Source organism: Hyposmocoma kahamanoa, unplaced genomic scaffold, assembly GCF_003589595.1.
Source record: "Hyposmocoma kahamanoa isolate Upper Pololo Valley unplaced genomic scaffold, ASM358959v1 64, whole genome shotgun sequence".
Classification (NCBI taxonomy): Eukaryota; Metazoa; Arthropoda; class Insecta; order Lepidoptera; family Cosmopterigidae; genus Hyposmocoma; species Hyposmocoma kahamanoa.
Genome location: NW_020653852.1, coordinates 9,375,204 through 9,402,649, shown reverse-complemented (window position 1 = coordinate 9,402,649; position 27,446 = coordinate 9,375,204). Strand labels below are relative to the sequence as shown.

The window sequence follows — 27,446 nt, the reverse complement described above, 5'->3', positions numbered from 1 at the left end:
TTTTAGTAAGTTACGCTCTTTAACATGAACAAATTTAATAGAAAATGAGATTTAGAAAGCAGATTTTCATGTATAAGACTGAATTAGCAAAATGTATAGTATATTTTAAAAGTAATATATACTAATGGCAAATTTCTTATATTATAATTATGTTGTAAAATGTTGTATATTATAATAAATATTTTTAGCATTAACAATAAATTAATTAATGGTCAAATGTGAAAATCTATTTTGTTAAAAAAAAAAACACCAAAAACAATTGCAGCATCTCGCATACCATTACGAGATATCGATATATGTTTAGCAAGTTCACTAGGATTGATTGCATTAAAAAATTCGAGCCTACTGCTTCTTCAAAATATCTTTTGGGGAAAACGCAATGGACGTATTAAAAACAAATAATACTAAAGCACTGAACGCACGATCGATGAGTTGTCACGCTGTCTTACCTCGTCTATGACCTTTCTGCTGAGCAGCTCGGCGTTGAGCAATGACACGACCGAGAGGCCGTTGGCTTGTGTAGGCTCCTCGTATGATGGCCGGCGGCAGTTGATGCGGTCCCGCTCGTTCTGTACCGCTGAAACAACAAACATTCATCAGTCTGGCAGGATCAGAAACACAATCGACAAAATCGTCACTGATTTCAAACTTAGGACCTGAATGATGAGTACTAGAACAATGACATTAAATCTAGAGTCGGCGGACTAAAGCACATAATCCAAATCCAAATTAACAACACCCTTGATAAGAAATTTAAAATAAATAGAACCTGAATAATCACTCTTTATAAGATACGTGTTTGAGAAACTAAGGCATTGATATTTATTAACTGCTTCATTTTTTAATACATAATTATATATTTTTTGAGTAGTTTACAATGTTGGAAGATGTGAAGAGAATGAAACATTTAAAAAAGACGCCACTAGAATTTAAATTACAAATTAATGAAGTAACAAATGAATATGACTTATGTGCTTTCTTTAGTCCGTTGACCCTAGAATTATAAGTTAATTACATACATATAAATAAATTATATACATACATATAAATTAATTATATACACTGGAGAAAGTTCTGAAAAGTTGGATTTAAAAAAAAGTAAGGGAACTGGGAATAGCAAATTACTGGAAGGGAGAAATGGGCATTTCCTTGTAGCTATAGTTATGATGATGTATGTGGCAAGACCGACCTTTGCCGTGCGTTAACGCTTTCATGTTATACATCAATCGAACCTATTACCTATCATCAAAGAAACGTATTACCTATGTAACTACGGAATAACAAACTCGTTGAATAATAAGTTAAATAAATTTCAATATTCTGTCAATCCGCAAATCAATGAAAAAGAAAAACGACGAAGTAAAGGGTTGAAACTGATATATTATGCATATGCGGTCTTCAATCGATATTAACTAAAATAATCATTACGGATCAACTTGTTCAACGTTCTTATTTCAGTACGTAGATATTATTTTTTAAATATATTTTTTTAATTCGACATTGGAATGTACGTTATTTACACAAACAACCTAAAACAATGACTTAATGGCATAATGTTTACACACATTATGAATACTTGAGTACAAGTACTCAATTTGGCATTAAAAGGTAAATGTATCTGCAATTTATTGGTTAACTCTATAGTATAATACTTTTATACACTATTACTTCACAAGTTATGAAACATAATGTCGTTAAATAACTAAATGTGGTCACATCCCTATCAGAGTAGATGTCAAGCGAAACAAAAAGTTGTGTTTGTAAGATTTCTAGATTCAAGTCAATGCCATAAAATAGTAATAGAAAAAAAGGTTTTTTTTTTACGAAAGCAATTCCTAATTTCGATCAGTAATTGTATCCAATCAAGATTATGTTACCTTAGTATACGTTTGCAGGGCTGCCGGGTCTCGCAAAAAAATAAATAGTCGACACTTTTATAAACAGATTGTGAAAGATATTTTTTTTCCAAAAAATGTATGAATAGTCAATGTTTGACATGATAATGATAAATAAATTACGTTGTTGCATTTTTTATTCTTATTTTGACAGTGAAGTACAGCCGCATGTTCTTATCTAATACAAATAAAACATCCGCGTAAAAACGACAGCAAGTGCAAGTGCCAACGGAAATATTTACAATCGTAACATGTACATAATATGGATACTTGAAACGGGCATATTATCATTATCCTTATTTGTAACATAACATGAAATTTGAGCTCTAATTAAAAGTCGACTTTTGGGTAGCTTCCGTGTAGTTGTGATAAGTAATATTATCAAATTACTTAATTTTTTGCCATCGACGCAATTATTAAAGCGGTAAACGACTATTACGTCTATACTAAAAATATCGACCAGGGGACTTCAAGCTCAATTGATCGCGACACAATTTCTTACCTTTGAGGCACCGCACTGACGAACTGAACACGTGCCGTTTTATCATTGCGGTTTGATGCGAACTTCGCGACGTGGTGCGATCGTTCGGAATGGCAAATTTGCACGAAAACTACTATTTATGATAATATTGTGTCACATGTTTTCCAGGGAACTGAACAAATTGCAGCGACAAAAGTATTAAATAATCTTGGGTGTAAAATAAGCAATAGGCTGAATGTATTTTCTTGTACAGGAGCACGTCAAGCTTGACACTTCAGATTTAAATCCAACTCTATGCCGCTTACGATAAGAACGGTAAAAAGTACAAAGTGTAAAGCTTGACTTGCTCTTGACTATACAGAACGGCTCATTTCTTAACTTTAAAATAGTAAGACAATTTCTAATTGATGCTTGGGGTAATTCAACTTTTAAACAAGTTTTTTTATTCCTTCTAAATTGCCTCTGTGGCCGAAAGGTTACCATGCTGGACTGCCACGCAGAGGCCCCGTGTTAGATTCCCGGGCCGGGAGAAATATTTGTATTGCCTACATTTATTTGTCTCGTAAATTTGAGTTTAATTTGTGGTTGTCTGCCTATGTGTGTGTCCATGGCACCCGTGATACAGGGTTTCCCTAGTGCGGGGCTATGACTGTGTGCGTTATTATTATATTCCATTCGGGAGTTGCGACACACCAGGGGACTGAAGTTTTGAGACTATAAAGGGCATCTTTTCATAATTTAGCCAGTTTCAGTGACTAGATTGGATAATGATGTAAATAAAGGTATATAAAAAAATAAGTGATCTATGGAAGAAATTTCACACATGTCTCGGGCCATTAAAAGTTCCAACATGATTAGAACGTACCATTTATATGTTGTCTCAGAAATAGCAATAACGTGACGATTATAAATCAATATCTCTCATACAGTCGTATACTAATAACGCGATATAACGTCAAAGGAAATAGGTATATAAAAAAACGTGATTTTCAACAAAAACTATTAATTTTGAGACAAAAACCTGACATTGAAATCTTTGATAGAATCACACCATTACGTTGGACGTGTGCGGCAAGATTTAAATGAAGTTTTTTCTACTGTTTACCTGTTATTAGACATCATGTGCTATTAAGTTGTATAGGTAGTTATTCATAATAACTCTGCGGTTTTATGAAAGAATAAATTGTTTTCCTTACGTTTTCAAACAATTGCTTTAAAGCAATAATGTTATGTGCAATGAATTTATACTATATAGTGGTGTTATATCATTTATTGTGGTCTCCTGTCACCCCGAAGTTAATAAGTCGTATTAGAGCCATGTCAAAGTCGGTTTTGCTCCGCATTGAGAGGAGAGTGCAATAGTACGTTTATCTGTTGTTATAGTAGGTACAGTACCTACTTAGTCATCAGTAAACAATCGCTCAAGGACTCTTGAGCTTTGTCCACTGCAAGCTTTCTGCAGATGAAAGTGCAGCAACCGCATTTATCTCGGGAAACTTATTTAATCACTCACGCCTAATTAATATGTGCGATATGAAATTGTAAACATAATTATGACTACTTTGTGTCGACTTTTACAACTGATATTCTAGTAGCGCGCTTACTGGTAAATACGGTTGGTTTACGCGATTCAGGGTCGTATTCTAGAACTCTACTCAATGCTCAAGTTAGGATTGCACTGGAAACACAAGCACTGGAAATACGACCCTAATGGCAGGGACTTGAGTATGATTTCGAGTGCTTTAAACCATACTCAAATCCTGACTTGAGCATTGAGTAGAGTTCTAGAATACGACACTTAGACTCGAAGAAATAGTTTTATTTCCAGTGTGTAGCTGTCGTGGAAACCTAAGTAAACCTAAGAACTCGATTGAAACGTTTTCTTGAAATTATTTTTTGTAAAATTTAAAACCTTTGGATTACGCGATTTCAGATCCGAAAAAAGATTCTTACCAGAAAATAAATCGTTACATAAGTAATAATCTTCAATTTCAATTAAATTGTTTATAGTTAGTCTTACGTGTATTAGACATCGAGTATATAACAAGAAATAGAGACGAAATAAGGGCCATACGTTCCTGGTAACTCATCAGTGATACATCACTCATAAATATCAAATCTCTTTTGCACTGAAATATAGACAGCGCCAACGACTGATCTGTGTGTACGTCTCCGTGTATTCCAAAAATATTCTGTATTTATTGTAATAAAGATATCTCTAACAATGGCGTGCTGTTTCATTCGGCGGTGTGGGGAAAAACAGCAAAAGATCTAATTATAAAATAAATGTAATCAATTTTCATCGGTAATTAAATATTAAATATGTAATTTTGCAATTTTCGTCCATTATATCAAAGCTCAAGTTAATTGGTCGATTTGAAGTGAAACAATCGACACCCTTTGACGACACCCGTCAATTGTTTCGAATTCGGGCTGGCCAATCGGTGCCCAGTTGTCACAGCAATGATATGGCAGAATACGTAGAGGGTTCTGGTTATATACTCGATGGTATTAGAGAACTTATTGACATAATTAGGTAACGTTTCTTAACAAAGCCAATGAAGATTTGTTAGTCAATAGTGAAACGACACCGTCGTCGGGTGTTTGTATTACCAGCGTAAACCTATACTCTGTAGTTTGCTACAAGGAAAACTGGTATCGAAAAACCTATACAGGGTTATTTGTAAAATATTAACAACCTCGCGGGTCTATATTACTATCATCATAAACAACAACTATTCTTCTAAAACTTTTTGCAGAACATAATAAAAACTGATGATAATTTTGTTGACATATTATTGTTTATCAGCATTCACTAAATTAAAAAAATAAAAACGAACTACCTTCATATATATAATATAATATATACATATATTACTCATGGACATATTTAGAGGAACCAAATAGGAACGCTAATACAAAGTACTAAAAAAACCGACCTCAAATGTTCGTGGAATTACATCTATTTGCCAAATTTTATTGAAATCGGTTACCGGAAAGTGCGCAAATCCGGATTGACCTCCTAGTTCGCCACTAAACGGGATTTAACACAGGAGATAATAAAAATCGGTGCTCACTGCTTAAAGTATATTGAGAGAGAAAAATGCCTTTAATAGCAAATTCAACCATTAAAATAATTGCTCATATAAAATTTTGGATAAATAAAAATAAGTCTTCATGCGTGACAGCCACCCTTAGAGGTGGAATATTCTTCAAAAATAAATGTGAGCACTACTGACCCTCTTTCCAACAAAAAAAGAATCATCCAAATCGGTTGACAAATGTCGGAGTTATCGCGTAACATAGATTAAAAAAACATACAGTCGAATTGAGAACCTCCTCCTTTTTTTGAAGTCGGTTAAAAAGGTTGATTATGATAACAACGTTCATATGAAACAAACAGTTGAAATTGAAAATTAAACGTTTTTTTTAACATTCCTCTAAATATGTCAATGAGTGTATTTATAAGTATTATGCTCACCTTCTTTCTTCATACCAGCTTTGAAACATTTCCTTAACCTACAATATCGGCACTGATTCCTTTTATCTTTATCCACTATACAATTTCTGTTGAATCTGTAATAAAATGCAATTGATTTGAATAAAATTGTCGTTGAGACAGCGGGTTTGATCATTATCTTTATATAACAAAAGTAGGTCCTTATAATTTTATTTGTCTTGGCTTTGCTGTCACAACTTTCAGATCATAATATTGAAGTCTCTTATTTGGATTAAAATAATGTTCCGTTTTAATTTAAATTTAGATGTTTGTACCTTGACATGTTTCGTTTAATTTTGCTCTACTTACCTTAAGAAATACCAAAAAACTAACCTGCAAGTATAGAGATGGTTTTTTCTAACGCTCCGTCTGAAGAATCCCTTGCATCCGTCACAGGAAGAGGCCCCGTAGTGCTTGCCGGTAGCGCGGTCCCCGCAGATGGCGCAGTGTTGCGACAACGGTATTGAACTGACAGCGCTTGCCTCACTGCTGCTCGTCTCTAGTTGCATATCACTGTCTGTAACAATTAAAGTTTTGATTCTTTGACTGTCGATTTGTATTCCATAAAAAACCCACGAAGTAGACAAGGATCGCTTTACACCGCCACATTGGCCTATTATATACTTGTTAGTCTGACGGACAATGGCATCTCCGGAAAAGTTGAAATAGTCAACAGCTTGACAGGTGGGTTTATCATCGCAGTGAAGCTATAAGTATACACCGGGAGTCGTAGCTATATTTTTGTTTGCGCTTATAAACCGCCAATACCAGCTTAAAAGAATCAAGTCTAGACAAAAACAGTTTTAATACCAGTTATGTACTTTTTGTCAAAGCTACAAAAATCCGCTTTGAATCGGAAATTAGGCGCAAGCGTAATTATGACAAAATAATATGCACGATAATAACTGTATCTAATTGCAATTTATTTTTATTAATACAGCAATTTTCTTGGCAATTATCACTTTGCTTACAACTAATTATAACACTACCTTTACAGAGTAAGGAAGTCGGAGTCAGTGTTATTTTTCTCGGCATTCATTTTCGTATTTATTTGTGTTAGATTTAGAAAATTTAACGTCCGTTGTTCAAGAAATTTGAAAGAAAGTTGGTTGTAAGGTAAGGCAATTATATCTCATCGACACACATATGGACAGACAGGCTTTTAAGAGACTTGATTCATGCACTTAGATGATTGTGTACTTAATACATATCCCATAAGAGCGATTATAAAGTATACGGATTGACGCATTTTATTTTGTAAGACGACATTAGTTTGTAGTTAGTCTTTTTTACAGTTTTTGCAACTTCCTATAATATATATGTAGCTGCTTAAGTGTAAAACAAATAGTATTTGCTAATGTATTGTGAACTAAGGTAGTAGGTATACATTAATGATTATTTATATATAATGTAATGGGTTTTTCCAGGGTTTTTACCAACACCGCTTACGTATGCGGTGTTTGTATAATTTATTTATTTCAATCCTTTTTTATTCGATCCTTAAAACTAATTTGCCGTCGAATTAAGTTCTTGTTCGTTTATTTTTGACGCCCGAAAACCAATTCGCGATTGGCAAATTAAGATTCGGTTATGTGCAAAAGGTGCCTTATTGATGATTTTATTTGACGACTTCGATGGATCGATGGTTTGTACTGTGGGCTTTGAATGAGGAGGACCGCGGTTCGAATCTCGGTAGCACCAATTTGGAAATTAACTTTCCTAAATTGGTCCTGGAATGGGTGTTTTCGTGGCAGTGCGCCGGAATGATTCTGTTGCTCTGGTACTCACAATACAAGGAATTTCCTACTTTGCGACCAGGTCATTGGTGTGATTGTTGAAATATCATTGAAAAATTTATATGAAACAACATAATATTACTTTTCTATGAAAATGAATAGAGCTTTTTTACATTTAATGCGATATTTAATTAGAAATTTATCATGTGCTTTCGGTGTAGGAAAACATTGTGAAGAAAGTTGCACGCCGAAGAAGATTCACTCGTAAAACGTGTGAAGTCCCCAATCTGGATATAGCCAGGGTGGCGGACCTCGCCTAAACCCTCGTCTGAGAGGAGACCTGTGCCCAGCAGTGGAACGTATAAATGGGTTGATGATGACATTTACTATTTTGTAGTGCCAACTTCTATAGCTTATTTTCGCTTATATTTATTTCATATAATGATGCCACAAACATAGAATGTCAAATCATCAGTATTTTTCCAATATCCATATGACCATGTCAACTAAATAAATATTTGTTACCAATATATTTTTTGTTACACTCCTTTTGGCACTTGTACAGAACTAGTGTCTTTTCCTCGTATTTATCGCACGCGACAAATGTTTACGTTATATCATTTTTAGTAAATGCATATTTTTTCTTAGTGTATATATTTATTATTAAAATAATAATAAAAAATAATGAAAAAGAGTTGTTGCATTCTTGGTACTAAAATAAATGCAAAATTTAACCAGGCTTTTAGTGGGTTTTTGTACAAAATCTAGAAAGTCTGAATTAAAAACAAATTATTTTTGACCTGCAATTTCCAGAAAATCTTTAGGGATTTTTAATACTGTGTATAGTAAAACGGAACGCAATTTCGATGTGTTCTTGTAATTAAACAAAATGAAGTATGTATAGTATGCTTCAAGATATACTACACAGATTGTAAACTACATAGTCCATAAATAATTATTTAGAGATAGAGAACTGAGATGTAGCAAAGTCTCAGCGTGTGTAGTCTCCATATTGTAACTACGGTGATAATAATGCAAGTTTAGCATTAAGCTGTTAGCCGTTATTTGTATTTCATTATAATGTTTATTCAAAGTTTACAAAGTTCAAGATAAATTTGACTGTTACTATAAAATTGCTGTCGGTAATATTATTTACACCATTTGGTGTTTTACCGTTTCATGTAAATACCTATTAATAATAAATTATGTTTATTACGATATAATAATATAAAATGTCGAATCTGTGTTCTTATACAATACTTGTACGCAAGCAAAAATTTATTGCAGTAATTATTGGGCTACGGAGATAATTTGATTCATCATCATCATCATATCAGCCGGAAGACGTCCACTGATGAACATAGGCGGAGGCCTAGGATAGTCTGGAAATCTTTGATCGGGCGCGACGTGCAGATCATCGGTTACCCGCCGACCTTAGCAGGTCATTCGTCCATCTAGTAAGGGGCCGTCCCACTGAACGCCTTCCGGTTCGTAGTCTCCATTCGAGAACCTTTCTGCCCCAACGGGTGTCAGTTCTACGAGATATGTTGCTAATCCTTTGAACTATGCCAGTGACTTTCGTTCTTCTACGGAGTTGCTCATTTCTGATTCGATTACGTAGACCTAATCTGATTACAGTATAGGTAAACGATGATATCATTGTCAACACATTAATCGTCCCTCTATTGAACTCGGGTTCCTCTAATGAAAGGGTTTAGGCCATAATCCGCATGCTGCACCAGTGCGGATTTTTAATTTTATTTTTATTTATAATAGGACACAAACGAACAGACAGCTCCTTGATGAGAGGTGCTCATCGTGGCCCATGGAAAGCTGTAACATCAAAAGAGCTGCCAGTCTTTGAGAGCCCTGTTGACTCGCTTTCGGATTGGGGACTTTGAAAATATTTCTCTGAATGCCATTTATCCGATAACATTAAAAGGAATCATTTTCAGGCAACACGAACGTATACGGAAAAATTTGAATTGACGGTAATATTAACGAGATTCACTATTTTAGGAATGAGCTTCGATGAAAATGTGAAAATAATGTTCATTTTTGATACTTCACGAGATTTTGGCAGCTGTTGCAGCAACAGGAGAGATTAGAGAGCGTTATTATGGGCAACCTACCACTGCTTAATTTTTAGCACTTACAAAATACGCTTGAGAGACTAAACTAGTTCCAATACATGGTATATAAATAACTGTAGCCCTTTAAGCCATTACAATCGTGAGTAGGAATTATGAAAAATATCGACGGCTTAGGACCGTGTGCGGTGGTATTCTATAGCGGGGGCCTATGTTGAACAGCGAACCGTTTCCAGCTGATGTTGGTTATAAAGTAATCAGCGGAAAGTTACAAAAAAACAAATTTATTGGCAGGTCTATACGATGATGCGTCAATGCTGTCGTACCGTAATCATTAACGAACATTAGAATTCCTTATTTTCTTGATTTGCAATTAAAATGTATCGTTAAATAAGTAAATAATAACATTAAAAATACAATGGATTCTCAATCCTGTCGTACCTACATATAAACCAAAATGACAAAAAAAAAGGTAGTAAGTAGCAAAAACAACAAACTAATTAAACTACCATTTTATTTCGTGGTAGATATCATTACGCATTGCGTAATAAAAATACTGTATACATGCGTATTTCTTAAAAGTATAGCACCATCACTTTAGTATCAACAAAGATGAATGGGTATTAAATTCGCTTGACAACACACCTTCAGTATAAATCATGTTTGAGCGCCTGTCCTCCAATGGGCTTCTATTCGCGTGCATGTGGTACGGCGACTTCTCCCATTCCGTCGGACAAGGGGGTACGTAGTCCAGCATCCCATACCCCATTGAACACTCCTGTGACGTCATCTCGTACCCCAACACTGGCATCCTAGCACAAACACCACCACTCGCCTCCGACTTTCACAGACCACTGACAATGCCCGACTCTACACTCGAGAGGGTGAAGATAATAACGATGTTCGAATAATCGCAGTCAGCAGGTGATTTAATGCTTAAATATTGACACTGTTATCAAACCGGTCTCGTGTAAGAGTCGTTAATAAATACGATGATTTGAAAATTACTACAAATATTTGTCCGTCAAATGAGTGAATTACGTCGGTTCCGGGTAATGTTTTCGATTTTATCACATTATTGTCTGCTAATGATACGATAGTTGTGTTGACGAGTCATACGGGACTCGTGTGTCCGCCGAGTTGTAGGTATGTCACTACACACGACCTATCTAGCGCGCGTCGTCTCGGCAACTGAAAACTTGTTGATCGTGACACCCAACGACATCCGCTTCAATGGTAATCCGCTGACGATGATTAGAGCGCCAATGAAGCTAGATCAGCAAGATCAGCAATACTCCAACGACAACAGATAGATACACAGAGCCGCTTCTAGTGTTAAACGCGTTTAACACTAGAAACGCTTTTGGAAACGATTTTTTATCATTGTTAATTAAAATCTGGCCCTGTACTCTCGTTTGACATCCGACCTAAACAATTACTGTCAAATAAGCAATACTCGATCAAATTAAAAGACGCATGAACGCAAAGACGTATCATTAGCAAATGATGCTTCATACTTGACATTGCATTTTAATTTTTTTTTTTTAGTTTTGTTTAAGTATTACCTAGTTGACAGCATTTTTTCGGACGGATGTCGTAGGAAGAACGAGAGTAAACCCCCAGACATACAATACAAATATAGTATAAATGATAGTTTTTTTTTCTTTTTTCTTAATGAATGGCTTGTGACTACTTAGTCTAAATTCTGCCAGTGTCCGTTTTCTAGTTTCATAAACGTTATGGAGGGTGTGTTAGAATTTTGTTCAGTGACTCAGAGGGAGAATCGAAGAGATTTTTGCACAATACATAATAGTTTCTTTGACACAATAATATTATGAAAAAATAATTTATCTCCAATGCACTCTCTGATAAGGGGCGAAGACAATAAAGATTTGTTTTTAAATTAAACCCTTATCGCCGAAACAAAAAATAAACACCGAAAACTGCGCTTGAAAACAACGGCGCCCTGCCCTAAAACCTGTCCATGTAAGTTGAGTCATCGTTATCGGAAGCAACGGATGCGTCGCGTCGACTCACAGCTCCAGCTGACGACCAGTAGCTTTTGCCATAAACATACAGTGACTAATTACTGTCACATATCACCTCAGCACGCTTTGTTCCTTTGTTACCCCCAATGTGTAATCAAGCTCCCTTATAAACAATATGTTTCGCTGTATTCTGTAGAACCGATGTTTTCAAATAATTACAATAATACAACTGCCAAGACCCAATATGTGTTAATAATAACATTATGATCGTCGTTACAAGGAATATCAATAAAGAGGTCTTATAGAATTTGAATCGTACTTCGTAGTTTAAAAACACTACGTTTTAGACAATTGTACTTTTAATGACGAAGATAATTTAAAAGTTGTGGGTGGTAGGTAGGTCATCTCTTGTTATAGACAGACGTGTAGCTTACCGTCAGGCGTACGACTTGATCGCCCCGTCACTTGACATTATAAAAACAAAAAAAATTATGAAAACATTTCATTATATTGATTTTATTGAATATCATGTTGCTACAATGATTCATTTATTTGTTTGTGAAATTACTCCACTAGTCTGTTATAATTATCAATGCAAATCTCGAACACAAATAAAATTTTCCTTCGATCTGACAGGACCAGAGATGCAAAAGCGCTCGTGATCTAACCAGGCGCTTTGTTGATTTAAACCAGGTTTAAATCTCATTAACGCCCAAAATCGAGGACAAAAACTATTTACAATTAAATATTTTATGTGATGTAAATCGAGTTTTGTTCAACTTAAATGATATTATAACAAAAGTGTATTGCTTTCTAGATGATTCGATTTGCTTTTCTATTGAATCGGTTCGCTAGAAAATCGCATTGAAATAATAGTAGATCGTAGAAAATTGAGTCGATTTTCATAAAAATTTAATCGTAATGTGAATCCTCTGAGAATCCACAGGATTGAAAGGTAGATATTGTGTTTATTTTCGTGTAAAACATCAAACTACATCGAAATTGGTTAAATTACAGGCACATGGGACTTGTCAACGCATGTCTAAGGGTGACTGGCGCAGTGGTAGTCTCTCAGATCTTTGCGATTAAAAGCTCTGAGTGGCACTGCAACTGTTATTGACAGGCTTGTAGCTTACCAACAGGCGCACGACTTGTTCGTTCCGTCACCTGATATTATTTAAAAAAATGTAATAAGTACAGAATTATAACTAAGTATAACAAATTCCGTATTTGCCGTTTCAGCCCAAAATCGTGGCCATGGGTTGACCCGGGCGGGTCAATTGGGATTTAACCCACTGCCCATCTCTGGACAGGACTCGAACATGCATCTGCGAAATTGCGATAAAAGCCGAAAAAAGCAATACAAAAGACCTGTAACAAACTAGACTAAAACTAAACTAGATCTGCAGCTCAGTTGGTAGAGCGGTGGCTCCAGCTTGGCACACAGATGCAGGTTCCAGTCCTGTCAGATCGAAGGAATTTTTCTTTGTGTTCCATCTTTGTCTTAATATAATATTAGATCATTCGGATTTCTACCTGACAAAAAAATATATTTTCCTAATTATGAATTAATGTGACGGGACGAACAAGTCGTGGGCCTGTTGGAAAGCGACACGTCTGTATAACCGTTGCAGTGCCACTCAGAGCTTTAAAACGCAAAGATCGGAGGGACAGTGCCACTACGCCCGTCACTCTGAGACAAGTCTCATGCGCTTGTAATTTCACCAGCACCCCTACCCTTCAAAACCGGAACGCAGAAATGCTCACATTACTGCTTGGCGGCAGAAATAGGTAAGGTTGCAGTACTTCCCTAGACGAACTCTTTCACAAGGAGCTCTACTGCAACACAAATAATTAATTTTCCAAATTGGTCCTACCGAGAATCAAACTCGAGACCTCTTCATGCAGCACCTACAGTGCAAAGCGTTGGGTCACGCAGGTTGTCAACAAGTAGACAGATGTGAAGGACACCTGAGCCCTAATTGATCATCAAAATAGTAAAAATAGTAAATATTCAGCTGCTGTCACAAACGGGAATCAGCTTGGTTTGTTTGTATAGGCTTATCGATAACATTTGCCATACGTAGAATACAACCAAAAACGATATCGTTTAAGTTATACTTATCACGTATGCGATAACATTAAAATGATACGAAAAGCGGAACTATGAAACATTTCAAAAATTATACATTACCTAATGGGTGCTTTAGGCATACAGACAGTACGTAAGACATAAATAGGATGTAGATAAGGAGGAACGAACCTATTACGTATTATTTCATAGATCTGCAACCACAGGACAAATAAATGGTAGCATAGATTATTTATTCCCTTTTTGTGTAACTGCTGCTTTTACTGTGCAGACTTGTTAAGTGTTACAAATAATTTTGCGCCCTTGGAATGTCCTGATCATCGAGTATATAACCAGAAACAGAGACGATATAAGGGTCATCCATCCCTGGCAACTCAATAAGCAAATGGACCTTATATCACTTTTAAATATCAACTCTCGTTTGCACTGACATCATAAATTAGAAAGCTGAAATAGTACAGCGCCAACAACTGACATGTGTGTACGTCTATTATATAGTATATTCCAAAATTATGCTGTATTTATTGTAATAAAGCTAACATCTCTAACCATGGGGGTGTTCTATTCGGCGGTGTGGGAAAAACAGCAAAAAATCTAATTACAAAACAAACGGAATCACATTTCATCGGTATTTAAATATATAATTTTTCAATTTTAGTCCATTATAATAATAATATTTAATAATAATAACGCACACACTCGACATAGCCCCGCACTAGGTAAACCCTGTACCGCGAGTGCTATGGACACACACAAGACAACCACAAATTACACCCAAACTCACGAGAGAAATAAATGTAGGCCATACAGTTCTCCCGGCACGGGAATCGAACTCGAGACCTCTGCGTGTCAGGCCGGCATGATAACCGTTCGGCCACGGAGGCAGTTATAGCAAAGCTCAACTTATCGATTGTCGATCAGTTATCAAGTGATCGAGGTCGATTTGAAGTGAAACAATTGATGACACTCGTCGATTGTTTCGAATTCGGGGTGACCAATCAGAGCGCAGTTGTCACCGTACTGATTTAGCAGAATAGTTTTCAAATAAATTAAATGACATTTCGTCTCTATTTCTGGTTATATACTCGATGTTCCTGATGCATCTTCATCATAACACGTTACTATAATGTTTCCCCTATAGTCCCTAGTAGTAGGGTTTTAAGTGGCCCCATTATATCGTCTCCTAATTCACCCCTGCGTTCTAAAAGAACTGTATTATCATCAGAGGGCAGACCGGGTCGCACCTATCATCCGTAACTGGTACATGTCTCAACGCTCGCGCCGCATCTCCGTGGCATCGTTCTTTATTCTTTATCGATAGGCCACTGAGGATATCTAAATAGACCACATTCCAAATCACCTTACATTCGTTGTTTTGCAATAAATATGCTTATTTCTTTGAACTAATTTTTGCGTCAATAAGTTTAGTAAATTGTTTGTGTTCGGTGACTCATAGGTGCATGATATTATAACGAAAAGTCGTGTGGACTCGGCAATTTCCTTACTACCAACGTGAATGCGGAAAATAATTTTACACCTCGTTACACGCTACTTATCTGTGGCTGAATGTAGAACTCAATGAGAGGACAATGGTACTCAGAAATGAAATATGCGTATTTAAAAAATAGACCAATAAGAGGAACTGCATCATAAGTAAATACACCCTATCTATCGACCCGAGAGATAGAGTTTTCCGGAGAGACTACGGGCTCGACGTCAAGACCAGGGTACGGCGGGCGTCTGGGCTAAGCCCTCCGCCAGTGATACGCCTTTACGGGCGTCTCTGGCGGACCCGGACTTGGGTAAGGACTCGCTGGGGTTTATGGTTAGCTGCAGAGACGGACATGTTTATCTGCCCCGGTTTTGTTTGTGCCGGGGCGTCTGTCTTGTGAGCAGCTAGCGCGTCTTAGTAGTGGTCTAGTTGAGGGCCTGTATTCGAGGAGACGCGCGGGATACGTGAGTTGCCCTTTAAGTTGGAAACTATGTCCGGACTAGCTATTGTCGCAGGACACTGCGACTGGCATCTCCGGCACTAGCTCGGAGAGCTAGTAGAGGATAAGCTAGATATCTTCCGGTCCCTCCAGCCGCTTAGGTTATTGGGAACTGGAGAGACGTCGTTTTTCGGCGTCGGGAAGTGAGCGTGCCCTATAGCTCCGCCACCAATGAGGATATTTGGTAGTGGACTCAGAGTCGACGGCTTAGCGGTGGCAACCGCTAGTTATGCGCAACGGGAAGTGAGCATGCCTACAGCTCCGGTACCTATCTGGAAAATAGGGAGAGTACGTGCACCAGGGGCGGCTCACCCGAGGTACTAGCCTCTCGAAGAACCGGATGAAGTCAAGTGACAGAGGTGACAACCCTGTGCACTGGCTGATCTGGGGTCAGAACCTGAACTTGTAATGTTCCTGTGCGCGCACAGGTTATAGTATCCTTCTCGTATGCCCTAACGGTAGCTAGGGAGGATCACTATAATCAAAACTAACGTAGAAATATATGGTGCTTATAAGTAATTACACTTGTTTAGCAGCAGTAGAGCTCATTGTGAAAAAGAGTTCAAAGAGTTCATCCAGTGAAGTACTGCCACCTTACCTATTTCTGTCGTCAAGCAATAATGTTAGCATTATTGCATTCCGGTTTTGAAGGGTAAGGGTGACATTACAGGCACATGGGACTTGTCAACTTATGTCTCAGGGTGACGAGCGCAGTGCTCCTCAGATCTTTACGATTTAAAGCTCTAAGTGGCACTGCAACAGTCATGGACAGGCATGTAGCTTACAATCAGGCGCATGACTCGTTCGTCCCGTCACTTGATAGTATAAAAAAGTAGTAATTCATAAATTATAGTAGGAAATACGACAGTGTCGCAGCCATTAACGCGCATTTCCGAAAAACTAGCAGAAGGAGCTTTTTATTAAAATTGTTCTTTGAAAAAAATTACCAAAAAATGGTGAAATAAACCAGGCACACTATAAGTCTCTTTGTAGAATTTAAGATGATAACGACAGTTATTTGACTGAAATATAAATAAGTAAACAACTTATCGAGTTCTTAGGTTTTCGCGATTGTTACACACAGGAAATGAAACTATTTTTCCGGATTTAAATCGCGTATATTTCTTTTTTCAAACAAATCGACGTTTCGGGCCCTTTACAGGTCCCAGACAACCGTGACCATGGGATCTGTCAAGGGCCCGAAACATCGATTTGTTTGAAAAAACAAATATACGCGATTTCAATCCGGAAAAATAGTTTCATTTCCTAAGCAAACAACTTTTTTCCATATATTACAAGGTAAATATATACGGAAAAAAACTTGTTACTAATGGTTAATTCTTATTATTGATTAATTCAAGGCAGACAACTTCAGGCGCTTGAAGGATACAAGAATTTTTAATGAAGAATTAACATCTATGTACGAAGATTACATTTTTTTCTTAATAGCACATTTGATTGATTAGGGATGTGAATTTGATTGGATGTTTATGGAACTTTATGGGGTTTTTTTTATTAATTATATTTGTGATTTAAATTATTATTATTCTTTAAGTTGAATACGTGATTATTAGATACGTTTCCAGTTATCATGTTAACACAGATAAACCCAACAGTATATTAAATCTCCATACAAAGTAATTACAACATTACCCTTAATACACTTAAAAGCCACTTACAATTACACGAGTTTAGCGATTACGTAGTGCAGCAGTTATGTTACATATTTATCAGAAATTTAGAAAAGACGGATGTACCTTTGTTGGCCGACGCATTGACGAAGTTACTTCGCTACATTTGCAAATTGCTAGAGAAAGTATTTTCTATGGCGCACTTGCATTGAAATTAAAAATAATGATTGATAGTCTCATAGATTGCCTTCACTTCTATAGACAAATTCTTTTTCTTCTTTGAAATGTTATGGCCCCATCGAAGTAATCGATGATTTCACCAATGTCAAGTTGAGGAACACACACACTTTTACTAAAAAATTGACCGGTGAATTTCGACAGAATTCACTGAGAGGAGAATCTACAACGACAGAGAACCTACATCCTACAACGTTTTTTTTATGACGCCAAGTGACAGACAGGACAGGCGTGTCGCCTACCTCCTGTAGGCGACACGCCTGTCCATAGTAGTTGCAGTGCCACCCAGAGCTTTAAATCACAAAGATGAGAGGGTCGCTGCCGTTGCGCCCGTCATCCTGAGATATAAGTTGACAAGTTTCATGTACCTACCTGTACATGCACAAGCACCCTTACCCTTCAAAACCGAAACGAAGTAATGTTCACATTATTGCTTGGCGGCTTGAAATAGGTAAGTTAACATTCTCCAGAAATATTTATATACTGAAGTTGCTAATGGTAGGTACCAGGAGAAATAAGCACCAAAACTATTGCGTTTATTTTGCATTTACAACGAACTATATTTATGATGATACCGTAATTACAAAATAATTATATTTTCAACGAAATGACTTATCAAATATCGTCTTCGTTAAATAAACCTGACCTATAGTTAATATATATTCAAGGCTTGTTTTCTTAACAACAATCATGACCTTTTCCTTATTATTATGTAAGATTTTATGGACTTTACAGTATCTGATTCTGAAAGCTTTGTAAAATAAAGAAACAATAAAAATCAAACAACACAACTTGTTTTAGGCAGTTCATGACTTAATTTATATCAATTAATGTATTATTCGGTTTTAAATTCTACCATGTGAATGTATTTGTTTGTTTTCACACACAAAAAACAAATAACAAACAAATATTTGCCATGTTTGTTTATATATGCATAAATGTTCAATACAAGTTTCATTTTATAAGTAAAATAGACTAAAGGTCCATTATACATGAGGATCCAACATATTCCGCGAAATATTTTCAACTTAGACCGTACGTATCAGGTTTGTGGGAAGTCGAGAGGTGTCGCTCTGACGTCAATGGCGGCAGGTAATATAAAAATGCATAATTATGTATGTAGGCTTATCGTGACGTAGTCCCCCGCAGACATTGAAAAAAAGCACTATAGCGAATAAATTATACTAATAATACATTAAACGACGAGGCGCTTCCAGTTTTATTTAGATTTTATATAGTTGAGTGACTGAATTTGGTGGAGATACAATAGATATAATCATGCTGGTCCCTTTTTCGTCAATATGGCCATAGATTCCGTTCTTATGCACGATAATGCGCGGCCACGTAATGTTCAATTGGTCAACGCGTATACTCAAGATATCGGTATTCCCTGCATGGTGCATGGAGTGGTCAACTCGCAGTACAAACTTAAATTGCATAGAGTATACTTGGGACGAGCTAGGAAGACGTCTAAGGACGATTTCAAATTGGACGCTTCTAGAACGCTGCAGCGGCAAAACAGTGGCGTTGCAGCTGCGCCGCTATTAATTTTCATACAATATTTAGAAGCGCAGTTTTGCAATCACAATTAGTAAACTAAAAATTACTGAAGCGCAACAGAAGCGCGGTTGCAGCGCTTTTACAAGCGTCTAATTTAAAGGCACCCTAAGACTAATTTTTCCACGACCCAACGGTCATGTCATGGATAAACCTACACATTCAATGAAGTTTGACAAACCCTAGGTCCTTGCAAAAGAAGTCCGTTATCTACCTAGGATGCTGCGAGAGGCCATTAAAATTAAAAACATCCTAATTTCAACAGGAAAGATTGTTTCTCCGTACCGTTAACGTACGTAGTAACGTAGGTTTGTTTGAAAAAACAAATATACGCGATTTAAATCCGGAAAAAATAGTTTCATTTCCTATATGATTTTTTTTTTGCTGTGGTCCAATCATTTTATATATTGTTTTACACTAATTTATTTTTTTCAGCTATACACTTTAATTTTATAATTCACACTAAATAAATGAGCCTTCGAATTATATTTTTCCAATATTTCAGTATTTTTTCCGGAAAAATTTCGACTATTTGAAATTTTTCGAAAAATTAGCCAATACTACCCAAGACAATGCAATCCAACTGTAGCATCTAGAAGTAAAAAACGCGCTAGACATCGCATACATAGAATGACCAAACATTATGATGATCAGACGTCAATTAGTTAAGACAAAATTATACGGGCTTATTGGAGGAAGTGTGAAAACAAAAAAAGAAACGTTTTTGGGTAAAAAAGAGACGTGTTGTTGTTAGTTTCCATAAGTAGTAAGAAGTGATATGAAATAGTGTACGAATGATAAGGTGCGTAAGTCATCTCAATCAATCTCGTGTATTTAAGAATAATCACAAATTTTTAAGTGATGCGATGTTTTTGTATACCAGTGTTTATTACTTTTCAAATATTTCGTTTACACTACAATGTGTTCTTCTCTTTTGGCCACTGTTTTAATAAACATTTAAACTTATTTAATGGTCGTGATAGTAGTGTATCAGGAAAACTATTACCTATATATTTTTGCACTCATTGCCTTACAACTTCCTAGGTAGATACAATGCCAATTTGAGTGTTGTGTCTACAACTGGTCTGTATTGGTGGTTTAACAAATCAGTTTTGATTATCGTAGGCTCGTTTTAAGAAACCTGTACGTGTAATTGCAAATGTAGATATAGATTTAATTCCAAGTTTTTGAAACAAAGGTCTATCCGGCTCAGGTACGTCCACACATTGCTCGCGTACAAATTTTCTGGGCTATAAAGGCCACAGGGCCGCCATTAGTACAGTTAGACCAATTATAAAGTATATATCAACCAATAAATTAGTTGGATACATTATCAAATGAGTACCGAGCCGAGCGGCTACAAGTTTTGTTTGTAAACAAATTTTGTAACGTACGTCTATTGCAAAATATTTTTATGAAGACTTTCGCTGGGCAAAGTCCAAGTTTTAGCTATTATACAAGAATAAAAAAATCGGTTTTCCGCGAGTTATGACTATTTATAGAGGTGACTTTTCTGTGGCATGAAATAATATTTATATTGTATTATTAGAGGCGTGAGCAAAAAGTTAAAAATATTACCCATCGTACATGTTTGTCGTCAAAAACATTTATACTATAGACACGTGGTCATATTAGTAGTATATGTAATACATATAAGATATACATTTGTTTGAAATTAATCATGACTGAGACCTGTTCTCCTACCACAGCAACTCTTGCTGTCCAGTGTCATCTCTTTTTAGATAACGTCTCGCACACGACACTATTTTTTGAAATTACACGGTCTTGGGTTTGGGGTTTGTCGGTAACATATACTATCGCGTCCAGCCTCCATGGATGACTAGCGGAGTGACTGGCCACTACGACCGACGGTCGCAAATTCAAAATTAGGGTGTCGCACTTCAACTGCGCTTCTAAAGACGTCCTTAGGCTTCTTCCTAGCTCGTCCCAAGTGCTCTATGCGATTTAAGTTTGTACTGCGAGCTGGCCACTCCGAAAAACCGATATCGTGAGTATATGTGTTGACCAAATTAACATTATGAGGCCGCGCATTATCGGGCATCAGAACAGAATCTACGCCCATATTCACGAAAAAGGGACCAACATGATAATATATCTATTGTATCTCCTCCAAATTCAGTCAGACAACTATATACAATCTAAAAAAAAATTAATACGATAATTAAAACCTTCACAATAATTCATTAATTAATAATAATAATAAAATGGACAAGGACAAAGTAGGATCATATTACACACCCCCACATAGATACACGCCATACTGCATTTACTCGATTTCGGTCCGTAAGCGTGGTTCAAACCAGCCAAAAAAAAGGCTGAGAAAGAAGAAAATAATGGTAATAATAATAATGCCAATGCCGGGGAATACCGTCTCCCGATTTAAAAATTTATCTTTTAGACCTCGGAAGAGGCGAGAGTCTAAAAAAGATGTCCATAATAATAATAATAAGCTACACAAAAAAATAATAACAAATAACAATAAAAATATTATCAATTAATTTACAATTACGTCAAATTAATAACATTAAATTAATCAATCAATTAATAGCATCGTCATGATAAAGGTGGAAAGGATATTATTATCAATTATTAAATTCCTAGTAGTTTCGTTCTATACGCCATTAATTCATAATAATAGTTGATAATTGAACTTTGCTCTTAGAACATTACAAAAGGTATTAAGGTCCAAAGTACAATTTATCAGTTACAAGACAATTGACTATTTGAACGATTACATACTTGTATGTAATAATAAAAAAAGAAAATGTAAATGCAAGTGGCAAAAACTGGAGTAATAAGTAAGTTGTCGACTTTGTATTTTTTTACCTTTACAGCTCCGCGCTAGAGAAACCCTGAATCGCGGGTGCCATGAACACAGACTTGCGATTAAAAGCTTTTCTGAGTGGCATTGCAACTGTTATGGATAGACGTGTCGCTTACCACCAGGCACACGACTTGTTCGTCCTGTCACTTGGTATCATAAAAAAAATAAAAATAATGTGCCAGCAAACCACACCAATTACCTGCAGGCTTAGCATGAGCCCGAAAACAAAAGTCACCTCGAAAATGTCGAGAAAATTGACAGTTCGAAGAAGAGGTGACTTTTGTCTTCGGGCTTATGCTAAGCCTGCAGGTCTCAACCTAGGGAATTTCCCTGTAATATGAGTACCAAAGCAACGAAATTCACTCTGGGGCACTGTTCCAGGACACCCAGCACTCTGGGTCACAGTCCCAGGACACCCAGGACAGAACCAATTTACAAAAGTTCATTTCTCAAATTGGTCCTACCGGGAAATGAACTCGGATCTCCTAACCCAGCGTCTACAGTGCAAGCTATTTATAATACGTAAATGTCATAAAAAATTAAGCGAACTCTACTTACACAGACACTATCGTTTTGAATACAACTTATTAATTTATAAAGATTAGATGAGATTATCTTTATAATTAATCTTTTTTTTGATTTTACGGAACTATATTATGTACATATTATACATTAATTAATAGTTTCGTGCAAGACTTGGCATTATTGAAACGTTTTTATAGACAACAGTTTTTAGTGTCAAAAGTTTTTGTAAATACGAAAATTTCATGTTATTCTTAGATGTTATTTAAACGCCTTAGTCTAAGTCCATCATGATGACTGGCAGAAATAGTAATATGGCGAATATTACGTAACTGTGTTACGATGTTCTTGGCTTTTTATGTAAGGTCTCTGACAAAAGTACCAAACCCAGTAGCAGTGCCTACAGATTTGCCCGATTTTTTGACGATCGATTCGTGTGATCAAACATAATGAGTAAATTTGTAAGTAACAGACGATCTACATAGTACATCACACAAAAAGTAAATGTGAAAGAAGCAAGTGATCGATATCGAATTGTTTGTAGATCGACTCGTGTCGTTCGTCAAAAATTCGAGTAAATCTGTAGGCATCTTAAGGTAAGTAGCTTAGAATCACAAGGAAACAATGTAGGTGCATCTTAGTCGTTTAACAACTTAAAGAAAAGAAAATTTGATGAAGTAATCCCAAAAAAAAATGTAAGGAGTTCTACATATCGAGAAAAGGTTGGTTTTTGTGTATACAGGAAATTTTCCAAAATCCGTTGACGCAGTAGAATGATACAGAATTCTCAGAGGTCTTATTATATTAGCGGCGCTAGTTGGACTTTGTACTGGCGCGCTAGATAGTGAGAGCAAAGTCCAAACAAGGCAATACCCGCGTTCTTGATAGATACTGAATGATATAAATTAGTAACGTTAACTAGATAATGGACTTCGGACTTATAGGCCCGAGCAAATCATCCGTCAAGTTCGAAATTGTATTTTGTTCATTCCTTGGCGTATGAACGCGGAGGTAATAAGTAATAATAATAAGATTGCTTATTTCATTACCACAATATACGATATACATTAAGCAATGTATCAAGAACAATACATAACAACGATAATTACATGTGGGAGACTGACTAAACTATACGTAAGATCTGTATTTCAGGTCACCAGGATTCCACCTCTTGGAAAATATTTGCAATTTTCTTAATAATTATGTACACGAACAATGACAATTGAGATAAGTTTGGTACTAAAGTTTACAAAAAATAAAAATAAAAAAAAACAAAAAATTAAAAAGGAAAAAATTGTTATTTGATTTTTAATTCGGGACTTAATCAATATTTTATTTACCTCGACGTTTCGGACATATTGTAAAGTCCATGGTGTCGAAGGGACAATATGTCCGAAACGTCGAGGTAAATAAAATATGTTTTATACGTGATTAAGGCCCGAATTAAAATTCGTGAAATTTTTAAATCAAAATGAAAATATTGTTTATAGTAAGTGTTAGTTAATTGAAGGAACGATGGCGATTTTGAGAGGAAATAAATATGGCCGAACATACTGAGTGTAGGATTCGGGATAGCACCAACGGCATACTGGAAATCGTTAGGGACAAGCCTGATTGTCCTTTTTATAGGCATTGGTCCGGGAAATATATAGGAAATATGGCTCTCGAAAATATTTGAAGTAGGTCAAGAGGTTAGGATAATTTAAAGATTCTAACATAATTTTAAGATTTTACTAACGAACTGTATCGATAGGTAACAAATAAGTCTGAAATAAAGTGTTTATTATTATTATTAAGATCTTGAACTCTGAAGTCTAACCAAAGATGAGGTTACAACGCTAAAATCTACTACGTTGTGAAGTTCGCGGGAGGCAAGAAGACGAAGCAATTTGAACAATATATCGCACTGTTACTAATACAATAGTGTATTAACTCAAAAAGCGTATTTTCTCAGAATCGACGAAAAACTAATTTCTCGATTCCCGTGAAAGATCTGTGTAAATTTATGTATAGGTTATTTCCTATTTGTCAAATATACATATTTAAAAATAAAAGAAAAAAATTTGTAATTTTTGAGTAAGGACTATTTTGGCCAGAACTAACTCACATAAAGCGTGTCTCATTTTGAGTTAAGTAGTTAAGTAGATATCTTTTAGTTGCTTTTTACAATATTCCAACGACGGTTTTATTGACCTGTAGAGAATCAAATTTTACGTTCAACAATGGTAATTTGAATTTCACATATTTTGAGTTATAACACAATTGTAATAGCAGTGCGATACGTTGTTTGAAGTCACTGCATAAAGATATCACTAACAGTGTCAAAATTTTAACGCCCACCATATTCACAAAAAATCATAAGGAATATATATATAATGTAGTTTACATAAATAATTCAGTTTTTTTCCAAAAGCGGTAGCACCCCCCGGACAGTATCAAAGACCCTAATTGCTTCAGAGGCCCTACCGCCCCCTAGGACTCTTCAGCACCCACTGGAGGGATTTGTGACTACTTTGGGAAACTATGGTGTATACTGACGTAAATTAAATATGTATAATGTGCAATTGCAATGTATTAGCTTAGTAACAAATAATGAATCATTTAGTACACTTTTACATAACCATTGTTATTTTCCATCAAACCGCAGACGCGAACGTGTGTCACGGTGATGTGGCATAATTATTTCTAAATATTATTATACGCGTCTACTAGATAGCTGCGAATGAAATTGAAGCTTAATGATAACTTTATTGATTTGTGTGTCGTGTAGGTATTTCTAATAACAACTCATTACATTTTTATTACTATGAATAATGTGGGGCAGTTGATCGATGTACCAAACTCATGAGGAAATTGAAAAAGAGATAGGATCAGTAAATCTTGCATCAATTTATAAGAAAGAGATTGGATCAGACTGACACTTGTAACAATTTATAAAAAAGATACAGTATTAGTGCGATTCTTGTAATAATTTATAAATAAGAGACAGAATTAGTGTGACTCTTGCAAAAATTTATAAAAAGAAGTAGGATTAGTCCCATTTTAGAAACAATGCATAAAGTCGACAAAAGTGTACGAGAGAGAGAGAGAGAGAGGCAGACACTAAACAAAGAGGTCGTATGATTAGGGAGACATACACCAATATAGTTTTTGTAGCTATGTATTTATTATCTTATCGCATAAAAGTAAATACCTTTTAATACGGTGTAATACTCGTAGTTGTTTAATGATGTTGTAATTTACAAAAATAAACTTCCACAAAAAATTTACAATTATTATTAGCTTGTAATAAGGATGTTAAGTTTTTTTTTTTACTATAATCATAATAAATATAAACGTGTAAGGAAATAAATTTTCTTGGTATTGGAAATTTTATATTTACAACAAAATGGTTACGTTTATGACGTACTAATGAATGTACGTGTTTATCAAATGTTTATTTAGGTGTCGGAATCGCTGCTATTAAGATAAACAAATAACAAAAATAAATTGAACGTAATTTAATTTCCCAGTGATAAATAAGAATTAGACGTTTTTTTTTTTCAAATTATATAAATAGGGAGGCAGTGTATTTAATACAACTAGCTCCTACCCGTGACTTCGTCCGTGCCCAGGATTAAGAACCCTATGTGATAATCCTGCTCTTAAGCTTATATCCGCCAAATTTCATATAAATACATTCAACTGTTACAGCGTGTAAAGTGCGTGTAAATTAAAAAGTCCACCTATGGATTGCCATAGGTGGACTTTTTAATTTCATAAGTCAAATTTTTGTGTACTTGTTATGATAACTGCGTCTGTGGCCAAACGGTTACCATACCGGACTGCCACGCAGAGGTCCCAGGTTCGATTCCCGGGCCGGGAGAAATATTTGTATGGCCTACATTTATTTCTCTAGTGAGTTTAGGTGTAATTTGTAGGTGTCTATGTGTATGTCCATGGCACCCGCGACTCAGGGTTTTCCTAGTGCGGGGTTATGTTGAGTGTGTACGTTAAATACACACAGCAGGAATTGTTATATACATAACTTGTTATGTTGTATATTGTGAAGGCACCAGGAAAATACTCGTGTGGATATACTTAATCATATCAAATACAACCATATTGTTGGCACCTTTGGGGTGATTTTTGAAAAGTTTTTTATGAATTTCATAAGATTTAGAAATTTTTGTTAAGGTCCATGGAGTGAAGAAGTATTTTGTAGAGTATACATATACATGTCAAGTGTAGTAGTAAATTTCATAGACATTGTATTTTGTTTATTGTAAATAATGTGATAATACTTACAAGGACCATAATTATAAAAATAAAATACGACGCAGAATGGGTGTGATTTGTGCCATTTTGGCAGCCATTAGCATGTCTAGGTGTCAAGTATTTACTTGGTATTACAAGTAATCTAGGTATTATTTATATAACTGTTAAAATACATTCACTCACGGGCGATTATATTAGGTAGAAAATAGACCACAAGTACCAGAATAACCGCGCATATTTTGTATATGAATAACAATTAATTTATATTATCAATCAAATAACAATACACGACGTCTGTTAGGCACGGCTCTCTTTTCAAGCCACAACGGATATTGCGGATTTGGGAACTCGCTGTTGGGTTATGTGAACCTTGTCCGACGCACAGGTTTCATAATATTTTATTAGTAGAAGTAGGAGCTCTTTATGAAATACTTCCTCCAGGGAAGTACTGCTACCTTACTTATTTCTACCGCCAAGCACGGGAACACAGAAATGTGAGCATTACTGTGTTCTATTTTGAAGGATAAAGGTGCTGGTGAAATTACAAGTATGTACATGGGACTTGTCAACTTGTCTCAGAGAGACGGGCGCAGTAACAGTGTCACTCAAATCTTTGCGATTTAAG

General features: G+C 35.8%; 1 protein-coding gene across 3 annotated transcripts in view; it reads right to left on the bottom strand.

The window, feature by feature from the left end:
* The window catches only part of LOC113230719 (hepatocyte nuclear factor 4-gamma), a 78,123-nt gene that overhangs the window by 10,393 nt on the left and 40,284 nt on the right, over positions 1-27,446 (bottom strand). Inside the window, exons 1-4 of one of the 3 annotated variants that reach the window (XM_026464780.1) lie at positions 10,347-10,844; positions 6,209-6,392; positions 5,858-5,952; positions 450-577 (exon numbers count right to left, since the gene is read on the bottom strand). In XM_026464780.1, the coding sequence (XP_026320565.1) occupies positions 450-577; positions 5,858-5,952; positions 6,209-6,392; positions 10,347-10,512 (573 nt within the window). In that variant the 5' untranslated portion in view covers positions 10,513-10,844. Of the gene's footprint in view, positions 1-449; positions 578-5,857; positions 5,956-6,208; positions 6,393-10,346; positions 10,845-27,446 lie in introns of those variants that run through there. The other 2 variants (XM_026464781.1, XM_026464782.1) reach the window with 2 other exon arrangements.